The sequence below is a fragment of the Octopus sinensis genome, linkage group LG13 (assembly GCF_006345805.1).
Source record: "Octopus sinensis linkage group LG13, ASM634580v1, whole genome shotgun sequence".
In the NCBI taxonomy this organism is placed as follows: domain Eukaryota; kingdom Metazoa; phylum Mollusca; class Cephalopoda; order Octopoda; family Octopodidae; genus Octopus; species Octopus sinensis.
The window spans coordinates 23,346,041-23,358,721 of record NC_043009.1 but is presented as its reverse complement, the minus strand read 5'-3'; the positions used below and the strand labels follow the sequence as shown (position 1 = coordinate 23,358,721).

The window sequence follows — 12,681 nt, the reverse complement described above, 5'->3', positions numbered from 1 at the left end:
ATGAAAATATAGAAGAAACAGTTGACATCACAGAATAAGCTTCATTTTGTTTTTTGGATGTTTGGGGGGATTTTTAGTCTTTTGTTTTCCAAGATGGCACATAAAGAAGAGAAAGAAGGAGTGAGAAACAGAAAAAAAAGAGAAAAATTTGTGGGTAAACGTGCTTTCTGTTGCTTTTAAGGTAGGTTTCAAACAAATTGACGAACTAAGGAATACATTTAAACACGAAAAGAAAATTGATATTTCTTCTCAGTTGTCTTTTTTCTTCACTTCAAGATTTCTTTGAAGCTTCGCTACTCCACTCTAGATTGTAAATTCAGAAAGTAAAAACAAAAAAAAAATTAATAATCACCAAAATCATGGTGTATGTGTGTGTGTCTGTGTGTTGCGTTTCATTTTCACAAAAGTGAAAAAAGTGGAAGGATGTGACGGCAGAGGGTAAAAATGCATGTGAACACAAATATGTTACTGTATCGGAAAGCTATCTGTCCACAATGGACAATCATAAGAAATCAACACTTTCCGTTCAAGTGAGATTTATTTAAGCCATCGGTACGTAGTTACTTGCAAAAACGATGGAAATTTTTTTTCAACATAAAATCTTGCAGACTAACTTCCTTGTTTTTTGACAAGTGAATATATATATATATATATATATATATATATATATATATATATATATATATATATATATTATATATATATATAATGTTAAAGAGAAAAAATTGGTTACCAGAGGTCTCTGTTTTGTTTTGTTATTTTTTCTTTTATTTTACACATGCAGTGGTAATCACGCAGCAATTAGGGAAAAATTTTCTTATATAAAAAAATTTGCTTTGAAATGCAGATTTATAAATTATAAAAGAGCGTTAGAAAAATAAATGTCCCTTTTGCAGATGATATTTTTTGGTGGCAAGAAGTGAAGTGGTACCCTGAAAACCGACATATAAAACTTGGAAGATCTGGTGGGATGTGCAGGAAAGAAGTGGGACACTCTTTTGAGACGGCATCTGAAAAGAAAAGAAAAAACAAAAAAAGATGAAACAATAGATTGAATTAATAATCAGTTATTAATTATTCAATAAAATAGCTGAAAGGTTTCGTTAACGCATTTCTGTTGACTATTTTTTTTCTTTTTTCATGTTACTTTATCATTTCTTCTGATGCCGTCGAGGTTCTACAATACGATTATCTCAGTGAAGATAATAAGCTAACGAGACGCAAAAATAAGGGATAAAAATAGTAAAAGCAATATATTTCTAAGTGTTTTTGAAAAAAATATGAATGTGAACTTTGGGGAATTATGGAAGGCTTTCATCTTCAATAGTATAAAAAAAAAGTGCAAAGCAGTCACGCAAAATGCATCGTTTTTCTTTTGTTTTGTTTTGTATTTGTTTAGTTACTAATTTTGATTGCAGTCGAAGTTTTAACCACACACATTATATATTGCTTGGGTTGGGATACTCGTGATATATATATATATATATATATATATATATATATATATAATATATATATATATATATATATATATATATTATTGCCTTATCTATGGGTTCCTACGGAGATTTTAAAGAAAAGCTTTCACGGTTTCGGCTTTCCCGGATCTTGTATCTATTGTAGAACTGGGACTGAAAAATAAAGAAAGTATAGCGGAAAGTACACGGCTCTCATAAAACTATGAATGACGAGATTGGTGCAAAACAGGGGAAAAAAAGGACTCTTAACAGGATTACATGTAGATCCAATTATCCAAAGACATAGATGTTATATCTCGACACAAAGACTAGTGCTATAAGCAATTATAAATCCCAGAAATCCACCAGACCTAGTACGTAAGTTTCCAATATGATTGCATTCTGCAACAGCTTTAAGAACCGACTGGTTAAAAATTAATTGATATCTAGGCCATTGTTATAGTCATAAGTCAACGTTAATTGTCAGACAAATGATCAAAGGTGTGGCCACGATGACATAGTTTATCCATAATTTCATTACCTAATATGACAGCATTGATATAAACTTGTCCTTTAAAATGGCAGTGTCATTTAAAGAAGATTTGGTTGTTATTTCTAGTTGATTAAACAACCATATAAAAGCTCTGACACGGGTACGAATCTGAAATGACGGAATACCATCTTTTAAAATCTTTTCTCGGCAATAATAAGCTTGTAATAAAAGTATGACTATTGACATACTCTCAAGTTGTATTTATGTGTGGTTATAGTTACGTGTTGACAGATTAACAAATGACACTTAATCCTAATTAAGCATTGAATTATGAAAGTTACATGAGATTAAAAATCTAAAGTATATAAAGTGATAGTTCTAACTGATGTATTTCTAAACACGATGTCCATTAATATCAGTTAAGTGTAACAGGACATTGCATTTGGGGATATAAGAAAAGCTAAGACTAAGTGAATACAGAAAAGCAAAATATACACACGTATTTATGTATGTAGGTTTGTATGTATGTATGTATGCACATAGACATATATATATGTGTGTGTGTGTGTGTGTGTGTGTGTGTGTGTGTATGTGTGTGTGTGTGTGTACATATGTATGTACTTATACATATATATGTGTATGGAGATTTTGTTTATATAATATTTAGTTAAATAATCTTACGTGCGTTTCGAGAATGTAGCCTGCATTGTCAAATTTCCACAGATGCGTAACTTTCATTCGTAATTTACCTATTCATACTGGATTAGTGACAGTGTTGCCATCACTACTACTGTATGTGTGAATGTATGTAAGTATGTACGTGTACATTGTGTATGTGTGTGTTTCATCCGTTGTAATACCTATATTTTCTTTGAATTACAACATTTCTTCATCCTTACCTTCTCTTGTGGATTCAACAGCATACAGGGAAGTAGGTGCCACAAAATATATTCTTGCTTTTTTTTTTCCTTTTTTACTTCACATTAAGATGTCGTCTGACGTTCGATATTCGTTTCTAATATAGACACAAGACCACAGTTTGGGATGGAGTAGGAATGTAACCAACTATATTGCTTTTACTTTTTATCGACCCCGGAAGTTGGAAAGATAATGTTGATCTCAGCAGTATTTGAACTCAGAACGTAAAAATGCTGTAAGTAAATGACGTATGGTATTTTCTCTATGTGTGGAGGCGCGTGGCTTAGTGGTTAGGGTGTCAGCACCATGATCGTAAGATTGTGGTTTCGATTCCTGGACCGGGCGACGCATTGTGTCCTTGAGCAAAACACTTCATTTCACGTTGCTCCAATCCACTCAGCTGGCAAAAATGAGTAACGCTGCGATGGACTGGCGTCCCGTCCAGCTGGGGAACATATACGCCATAGAAACCGGGAAACCGGGCCTATGAGCCTGGCTAGACTTTAAAAGGGCGCATTTATTACTTTATTATTTTCTCTATGTGTCTAGCCATTCTACTAATGTACCACTACTACTATTGTTTGTTGTTTAGTGTGTCACTTGTACCAGTCTGTGAATGAACGCTTGTTTTTGGAAACATTTTGACAACGCCCTCTCCAATGTTACTTTGCACCATTTATAATATTTTGGAACCAAAATCTCGTCTTCCACTTCTCGAAATTCATGTATTGCTTGTTTATTTTATTGTTGTTTGCTTTTCTTAAATATATTGGCCAAATAAACGAATATAAAAACAGAAATATTTAATGTGACTTTTTAAAATCCCTCGAACTCAAACTTCTAACAAAATACTGCTAAAAGATGTCATCCCTTCCACCATCTCTCTTCTCTCTAATTCTCTCCCTTTCTCTCTGACGCTCTTTATTTCTGTATTTCTTTCTTTCTATTCTTGTGACCTGATTTCTTTCAGCAAAGGAGAAACCGCTGCATGGACAGAATCAACGACTAATGCACACAAGTGTGAATACGTTCGAGGTTCACGAGGAAGAGAGATGTAAATTGTTACGTTTTGAACCAGTTCCTTCGAATTTTTTTTAATTTCTAACCAAGGGATCCTGTCCGGAACGTTAAGATTTCCCTTTTCTTCTTTATCCACGGTCGACAAAAGTATTCTTCTCTTTTTGCCGAAATTTTGCACTCCTGATCTTCGGTTGGCGAACTGGCCGAGTCGTTGGAGAGTCGGAAAGAATGCGTCTCGATATCTCTTCTGGACCTCTGTGTTCTGAGTTCAAATCCTGCTAAAGTCAATGTTGCCTTTCGCCATTTCGAGATTGATAAAAATCCCCCAGTCTGGGATAGCGAATTTGCGGAATATCAAAGCGTCAAACAAGATGCCTTGCGATATCTGTTTCGACTCCGTTCATTCTGAGTTCTAATCCCGCTTCCTATCATCAGGGAAAAAACGGAGCCCTTCGAGTCCCAGCAAAACAGAAGCGGTAAAAAGCTTGGAAAGTCCTAAAGTAAGTGCCTAAATACTCCAGTCGATCACTCTTCATGCCAGCTCACTAACTGGCGAGAGAAAATGCAAAGGGACTTCTTATGTCCATTGAACTGGACAAATGAATATACACACAGAAGCCAATGCAAACGAAAACAAACAAAAGCAATGAAAAAAGGACGATTAACAAAAGCAAAATTCGATTAACTATAAACAGTACAGTAAAACAGACAATGCAAAACACAGACAAGGGGGTGGGGAAGCAGAAGCAGACGATAGGTAGGGTGGAAAAGCAGACGATAGGGAAAAGCGGAAAAGAGTGTTTTGTAAGTGGAAGTTGGGAGTCGGGAGAAATATGCGGAAGCTCGTCGCATTTAAACAGAAATTCAGGATTAACTAAACAAATTGAGATATTAAAGAAATTACGGGGTGTAAATTTTATCACGAAAATACCATACTGAAGGGAATTTAAAAGACGTTTTTAACTTTTGGGATTCTTTATTGAATACTCATTTTTATTTTTATTCCATTTTCTTCAACTTGTTCCGATTTTTTAAAAACAGTTTTCAAGTGGAATTTTTTTATTGCGTTTTTTTTTCTTTCTAAACTTTGGTTTGGTGATTGCAAAAGAATTATTCGAAATATCTTAACATTTTGTTCTGGCAACGAAAAGCGGTGTGAATTAATTCGCAAACAAAAAAAAAGACATTTTTTTTTCGAAAAAAAAAAAAGAAAATTAAATTAACGTTTTTTAATATTTTTACTTTTTTATTTTGATTTTTTTCCTTTTATTTTGTTTCTTCGATGTTGCAAAAAATAACAATTTTTGGTTGTTGTGTTTTTAGTTCTTTTATCGGTCGAACATAGCAAGTGTCAGAAACGTGAAAAACAACAAAGAAGAAAAAAAAAAAACAAGTAATAATCAGAAGAATTGAAAAAAAAAAAACAAGGTACATTCGTGTGGAAGAAAGACAACAGATTCCATGCGTTTTTTCACATTACATTTTGCTTCTTGTCGGAAGAAATTGTCCGAACATTATCGCTATTTTGTCAAATGATGGATTGAAAAGGCAACAAGCAGTGACATTAATTATTATAATTAATAAACACTGCTCATTAAATTACTTTTTACACTCTGATATTTTTTTTTGTATGTATATGTGTTTTCCTTGAAAATAATGCAACGTATCTAGCTATATATTTATATGTCTGATAATGTACGTATGCATATTCAAATGTGTAAATCGGTATATGGAACACACATTATTGCCCATATTACATATCAGATGCTGCCTATTATATTCTCTGCCATTTTATGATTTTATTTTTCTGTTTGTCATAATACTGTTTCCTTCTTTATTTATTGTTTGTCATTTACGCTGTGTTTAGGTATTAACTAAGCAGTGGTGTATTTGCAATATTTATTTACTAACAGTGAATGTGTTAAAAAGGTATTTAAAAGTGTTGTAACAGTGATGGTTGTGGTTGTGGTGGTGTTGAAGCAAATAAGTAGTGAGTAGAGCTCACCGTCGGCGGTGGTTGGCTGGCTTCCGGGTCACTCAGCATCTGCTTATATCCTCACGACTCTGGTTATCTCCCTTGAAACGGACATCGAACGAGATCTTCGTACCGCAGAAAGATTCTTCTCAGCCAAATCTGCTCTGTGTTCAGCGTCATCCACTAATTGCTGAGCCTTGCGGTATTTGTTCAAGGTGATTGTGGTAACATCCTCCTGAAAAAGTCAAACATTTCGAAATGCAGACAAGTAACGATGTTTTATTAAGTTATTATGGTTGCTTACTCTCTAAATTAAAAAAAATTCTATTTGCTCAAACTCACGACTCACAATTAGGAAAAGCAAAGTAGCAGTTTTAAGGAAAGCCTCACATTTTAATTATCATATAGACGGCGGTGTCTTAACAGAACAACAAACAGCCCATTGGTCAGAGGCGAGAAATTAGCATAATAATAGGACCTAAGCCGTTTAGGAAATATATTCAGGATTTCCATTCACTAATGATTGCGGCATCCTCGAAGATTATGTTTTTGGGTTTCCCTTTTATATTCCAAGTAATAAAGCTAATTAACTTTCTCCAGGCAAAGCTGTTTATAACCTTTGAAGTGCATAGGTTAAGCAATTTTCTCCCGGAATATAAAAGAATTACATGTGAGAGAAGTCAGCTTTTTATAATCAGCCATGGAGTGTCAAAACAAAATCAAAATAGGAAAACAAACCTGTATGGTATTATTATCAAACCTGTATAGGATTATCGCCAGACCTCTTTTGGATTATCATCAAAGTTATATTAGACTGGTTTCAAATTGTGGCACAAGGCCAGGAAGTTCGGAGGAGGGTGTAAGCCGATTACATCGACCCCAGTGCTTAACTGGTACTTATTTTATCGACCCCGAGAGGATGAAAGGCAAAGTCGACCTCGGCGGAATTTGAATTCAAAACGTAAAGACGGACGAAATGCCACTAAGCATTCTGTCCGGCATGCCAACGACACTGCCAGCTCGCCGCTCTAAAGAGTAACATTAGGTTAACATCACTTCTTTATTGGGTTATTATTAAACCTGTATAGAATTATATTGTATTATCATCATTATTAGAGTGACATAAATTCTATATAGGATTCTCATTGCATCCATATTGGATTATCATCAAAACTATATTAGATTAACATAAAAGATTATTATCGAAGCTATATTAGACTAATATCAGTTCCATATAGGATTATCATCAAAACTATACTGGATTAACATCAATTACTAATACGTTCTTTTAGCATGAGGACACACACAGACGCACGCACGCACGCACGCACGCACGCACGCACACACACACACACACACACACACACACACACACACACACACACACACACACACACACATTCACACACAAATATATCTGATCAATTGACACTTTTCTAAGTACACACACATACAGTTTTTTCAGTGCCATGTGTTAAAACTCGATGAAATGGTGATGGTAGTGGTGATGATGATGATGAACAGAATGATGATGATAATGATGATGGACATGAGGATGATGACAACAATGAGCACGACGACGATGGCGACGACGACGACGACGACGACGAAGATAACGGTGATGACGTTGAACTCACAGCCTCTTCCAATTGGCGTTTGTAGGCTTTGACTTTAAGTAAGAGCTGGTCGTTGGCACTGGTCAATTCAGCAATAACTCTTCGGTCATCTTCAATAGCTGTGGTCAATTCCTTGAACTGGCGCTCAACCTTGCGATAAGAAGCAATGGCTTCCCTTGATCGGCGCTGTTCCACTTCCAGTTCACCTTCTAAGTCTCTGACCTAAAAGTTGAAATAATCAATTGATTAATGACTGATCAATCAATCAGTAGTTCAATAATCCAATGAATAATTGGGAACGATAAAGAATGAAGGAGAGAGAAAGGAATAAGAAAGGAGTGAGAGAGAGAGAAAATCGAAAGAGAGCAGAAAGGAGATAAAAAGAAAGTAATGCAAAAAATACGAGGCCAATAAAAAGAGAAAGATAGATAGATAGATAGATAGATAGATAGATAGATAGATAGATAGATAGATAGATAGATAGATAGGTAGATAGGTAGATAGATAGATGGATAGATAGAAAGATAGATAGATAGATAGATGGATAGATAGATAGGTAGATAGATAGATAGATAGATAGATAGATAGATAGATAGATAGATAGATAGATAGGTAGATAGGTAGATAGATAGATGGATAGATAGAAAGATAGATAGATAGATGGATAGATACATAGGTAGATAGATGGATAGATAGATAGATAGATAGATAGATAGATAGATAGATAGATAGATAGATAGATAGATAGGTAGATAGATAGATGGATAGATAGATAGGTAGATAGATAGTTAGATAGATAGATACATAGATAGACTGACAGACAGACAGAATAAAGAAAAAGAAAGCTGATGGCGGAATAACTAACTGCAAGAACTAATCAAAAAAAAGAAAAGAAGCAAGAAAGAGTGTAAGAAAGAAAGAAATTGAGTAGAAGAGAGAAAAAGAGAAATAAATATAAAGGAAGAAGAACGAAGAGTGAAAGAGCGAAATGAATGAATAAATAAAAACAAATGAAAAAGATAAAATGAGAAAAAGTGTTTGCGAACGGAAATAAAAAATACAAAATTGCGACGATAATGTGCTGCAGAAATTGCATTTACTTACACGTGCTTGCAATTTGGCAACCATTCTCTTTCCTTCCCTCTGGGCGAAAGCCTCAGCCTCTTCCAGTCTAATAGTGATTTCTCTAACTTCAATTTCAAGAGCCTTGCGAAGGCTTTCAGCATTCTTGTAGTTCTCTTGTTCCTGTTTGAGTTCATCAGCAAGACGGTTAACTTCGACGGCTAGCCTGTCAGCACGATCGTTGGCAGCACGCATGTTATTGATAGCCTCATCCAATTCGGCTTGCATACCGTGGATGTCACCTTCCAAGCGTCTCTTGTCGTTTGTAAGGGAAGTGATGAGAAGTTGGCATTCGGATAAGCGTGAAGTGGTTTCGTGCAATTCATTTTCAGCATTCTTGCGAGAACGTTCAGCCTGTTTGGAAGAATAAAAAATATATATACATATTAGCGTTTTATTTTTCGACTGGTCGGCAACAGCATTTATTTGTTTAAGGGGGCAAGAACAGAAAATCAAAAGTTGCATTATTCATGCTTAACCTAACAACATGAGGAAAGTAAAATATCCACAACAGGGGACAAGAATCAAAGTCATCTTGTAAATTTGATTTGTCAAGAAGCTATTTCTCACTTTACGACGCGTATCATAACAAATATATAAAATCAGGCCCTATATTTTAGGTCAAGGAAGAAAATGGAATATCGCGTCATTCATATAGTTCCCATGAGTATTAGATGTGTGATGGCTTGACAAGAAATCAAAAAATGCAGTATGGTTACTTTGCCAATTTGTATGACCTTTGTCGGTCAATGTTGACCATACATTTTATGTGTTTGCAGGCCTGATAAAGACATTTTTTTTTCAGGAAACTTAGCAGCTGCTCATGTATGCAAATATTTATCCTCCCAACAGACACATATGTTTATCCAAGGAAAGGGCCATCGACAGCTTAGCACTAGAGTGGTAGCAAGCGTTGCTGTCAGAACACAATTAGACAGAACAGTTACGGCGAAGTATCTCTCCCGATTCTCTAAAAGTTTCGCCAATCCATCACCTGGATTCATACTTTTAAAACAAAGTAAATTGGCAGAGCCTTTCGAATGTTTGATAAAATGCATGTGGTATTAGTTCCGACTCTCTGCGCTTTTAGTGCAGATCCTGCCAAAGCCAACTTCGCTCTCCAATTTTCTTTTCTGGATCGATAAAAATGTACCAATCCAGTTACTTTGTATATCTTCTACAATATTTCGTTAAAACCACGACTTGGTTTGGTTACATTTTCTCACACTTTGATTAGCAAGTGTAAGGTGAAATAAATTTCAAAGATACTTTGCCCCACGAAGAAACTGCAAGATCTACTCAGTGGTTTTGCAAGATCTACTTCTGAATTCATGGCAACGTCGGAACCCTTTTCCGTATCGTCAGTAGGCATCTCAGGATCACAGCGTTTTGGTCCTTAACCTTGTACGCTTCTCCTAAGTGGGGCAGCGAGGACTGTCACAGCGTGAATTCTACAGATATTTATATGGTCACTGCCACTCTCTCTCTCTTTCTCTCTCTCTCTCACTCTCTCTCACTCTCTCACTCTCCACACACACACACACACACACACACAATTTACATTTATATCTAAGCCAAACTATGATATGGCCACATCCATTTACGCAAATAATGTACCATAGGGACATTAAGCTGTCAAGCTAAAACCGATGGTCACCATGCTCATTTGTAAATGGTCAGCGCAAGTGACCATATCGAAATGTGGAATCATAAATACTTACAGTTTCAAGAAGAGAACGGCAATCTTCAAGTTCGGTTTGAAGGCTGATGCGTTTCCTTTCAGATACAGACAAGCTGGAACGGAGGTCTTCGCTGATACGATGTTCTTCCTCAAGACGGGTTTCGATTTCCTGCAAAGGACACAGAGAAACAAAAAAAGGGATTAAGAAGAAAATATAAGTAGTTGGTAGAGGAGATAAAGGGGTAAGAGTGGAAGGAATGTTGAAGAAGTATTTTTCCGTGAAGAGAGGGAGAAGGATGGCTTACTGTGATGTGTGGTTAGGGACATGGTTTAGTTTATATAAGCTCTGTTGGGGTGGAGTAGGACTAACCTCGGGTCAGTTGCAACAACAGTAAAACTAATAATTGTAGTTTTTCGACTTCTTGGTACCAAATATTCATAGTACCGAGTGCTTCCAAGAAAAGAAAAGAAAAAAGATACGAAGCTATTCAAAGTTCGATCAATGTGAACGAGTTCGTTCAGGATAAACTACAATAACTGTTCGTCGCTAGGAATTTATGCACGGTGCGGTAACAGTTCATTGTTTTATGAAAGTGGCTCTCAACCAGAGCCCATATGGCCCTTGGTGGCCCATATAAGAATGCTGTTAAAATTTATGTGTAATAAATTATACTTCTATAATACACAAAAAAATTTAATTTTCTATACAATTCCTAATAATATTTAATTATAAAAATACATAAGTTGTTTATATATATATATATATATATATATATTAGCTAACTATGGAAGTCCAGTAGAGTAAAGTAAGAACCAAAAGAGTCCTTATAGAAAAAAATGGTTGAGAACTACTGTTATGTGTGGTAGAGACACACTGTATAATAATTAATGTCAGTTCCAGTAGAATGCAGTTCTGAGCTGAATGACTTCTAAGAGTAGAGCACACATATATGGCGAAAGCTAATTTCCAAAAAGAGAAGCAACGAAGTATCGTTGTCAGAAACCAATAGTATTGAAGACTATTCCGGATTTCTGTGAGCAACATTTTGTTTACTAAGAGACCTTCACGACCTTGCATTAACGGGATCTGTTTAATGAAAGCTTATAGAATATTTCGCAATGCAATGATATCATTTCCAACAATAGGTACAATTACAACATCAACAACAGCACCAAGAATAAATTCGGTCAAATTAAACCTCGAACTGACCTTAATCTTGATGTGCAGAGTTTTGATGACTTTGATGTGTTCAGCGTTCTGCCTGTTGGCAACATCCAAAGCGGTCTCCAGTTCCCTAATGTCAGTTTCATATTTCTTCTTGAGTCTGTTGAGTTCGCTCTTGTATCTGGTCTCGACTTCCACCAAAGTGCGTTGAAGCTCTTCAATGGCACGAGCGCTGCTCTTCCTGTTGTAGTGAAAAAAAAAAGTTGGTGAAATAATAAAATGGTGATGAAGATGATGATATAATTTGTGTGTGAGAATGCATATGGCAAGAATCTAATATATATGTAGTGTATAATAAATAGATCGGAGCAATACACACACACACACACACACACACACACACACACACACACACACACACACACACCACATAATAACTACTATGATGATGTATGTGTAAATGAATAATTATGATGATGATGAAGAGACGAGACAGATGAGCGAGTAGAGATGCTTTCAATTCAATCTTATTTTCAATTTCTCACTGAGGGTCTGTCAGTCAGTCTCTCGCTACGGAGTTGGTTGAGAGCGGTGGTGGCGGCTTGCAGTTTGTTTTCGGCATCACGCAAGCTTTCTTCGGTGTCACGGAGAGCAATGGTAAGGGAATCACGTTCGGCTTCCAATTGAGCGCGGAGAGCCTGGAGTTCGGCAAGCTGGCGGTTAGCATCTTTCAATGCGTTGACGGTTTCACGGAGGTTGTCTGGAAATGGATAGGGTAAAAAAATATATGTAAAACATTGAAAGGAAAGAAACACAAGTAGGATATTGGGGACTGGATGTGTGTGCATATGTACGGTTGTGTGTGTGTGTGTGTGTGTGTGTGTGTGTGTGTGTGTGTGTGTGTGTGGAACACGTAAGGACTGTGGCTGTGTTTATCTAAGGAAGAACTTAGAAGTCATCAGAAGAGCACAGGGAAGTTGATAACTATGCATTTTATGGCATCTTCTTTTGCAGGAAATGTGAAAAAAATGTTGTGCCCCAGAAAGCGGACTGAAACGTGATAACGAAATTTACCAAAACAATATTGTAACACCTACTGCAAGAAGTCTCCATTGTTATCACATCTGTACAAAAGAGCGTCTATATATATATATATATATATATATATGTGTGTGGTGTGTGTGTGTGTGTGTGTGTGGGTGTGGGTGTGGGTGGGTGTGTGTGTATGTGCAGG

General features: G+C 36.0%; 1 protein-coding gene across 1 annotated transcript in view; it reads right to left on the bottom strand.

Moving 5' to 3' along the window:
- Window positions 1-746: 746 nt before the first annotated feature.
- LOC115218392 (paramyosin-like) overlaps window positions 747-12,681 on the bottom strand; it is a 45,994-nt gene continuing 34,059 nt past the window's right edge. The window contains 7 exon segments of the mRNA XM_029788179.2: window positions 747-1,010; window positions 5,894-6,098; window positions 7,501-7,701; window positions 8,584-8,955; window positions 10,323-10,451; window positions 11,493-11,693; window positions 11,960-12,207. Coding sequence (XP_029644039.1) covers window positions 5,937-6,098; window positions 7,501-7,701; window positions 8,584-8,955; window positions 10,323-10,451; window positions 11,493-11,693; window positions 11,960-12,207 — 1,313 coding nt within the window. The 3' untranslated portion in view covers window positions 747-1,010; window positions 5,894-5,936.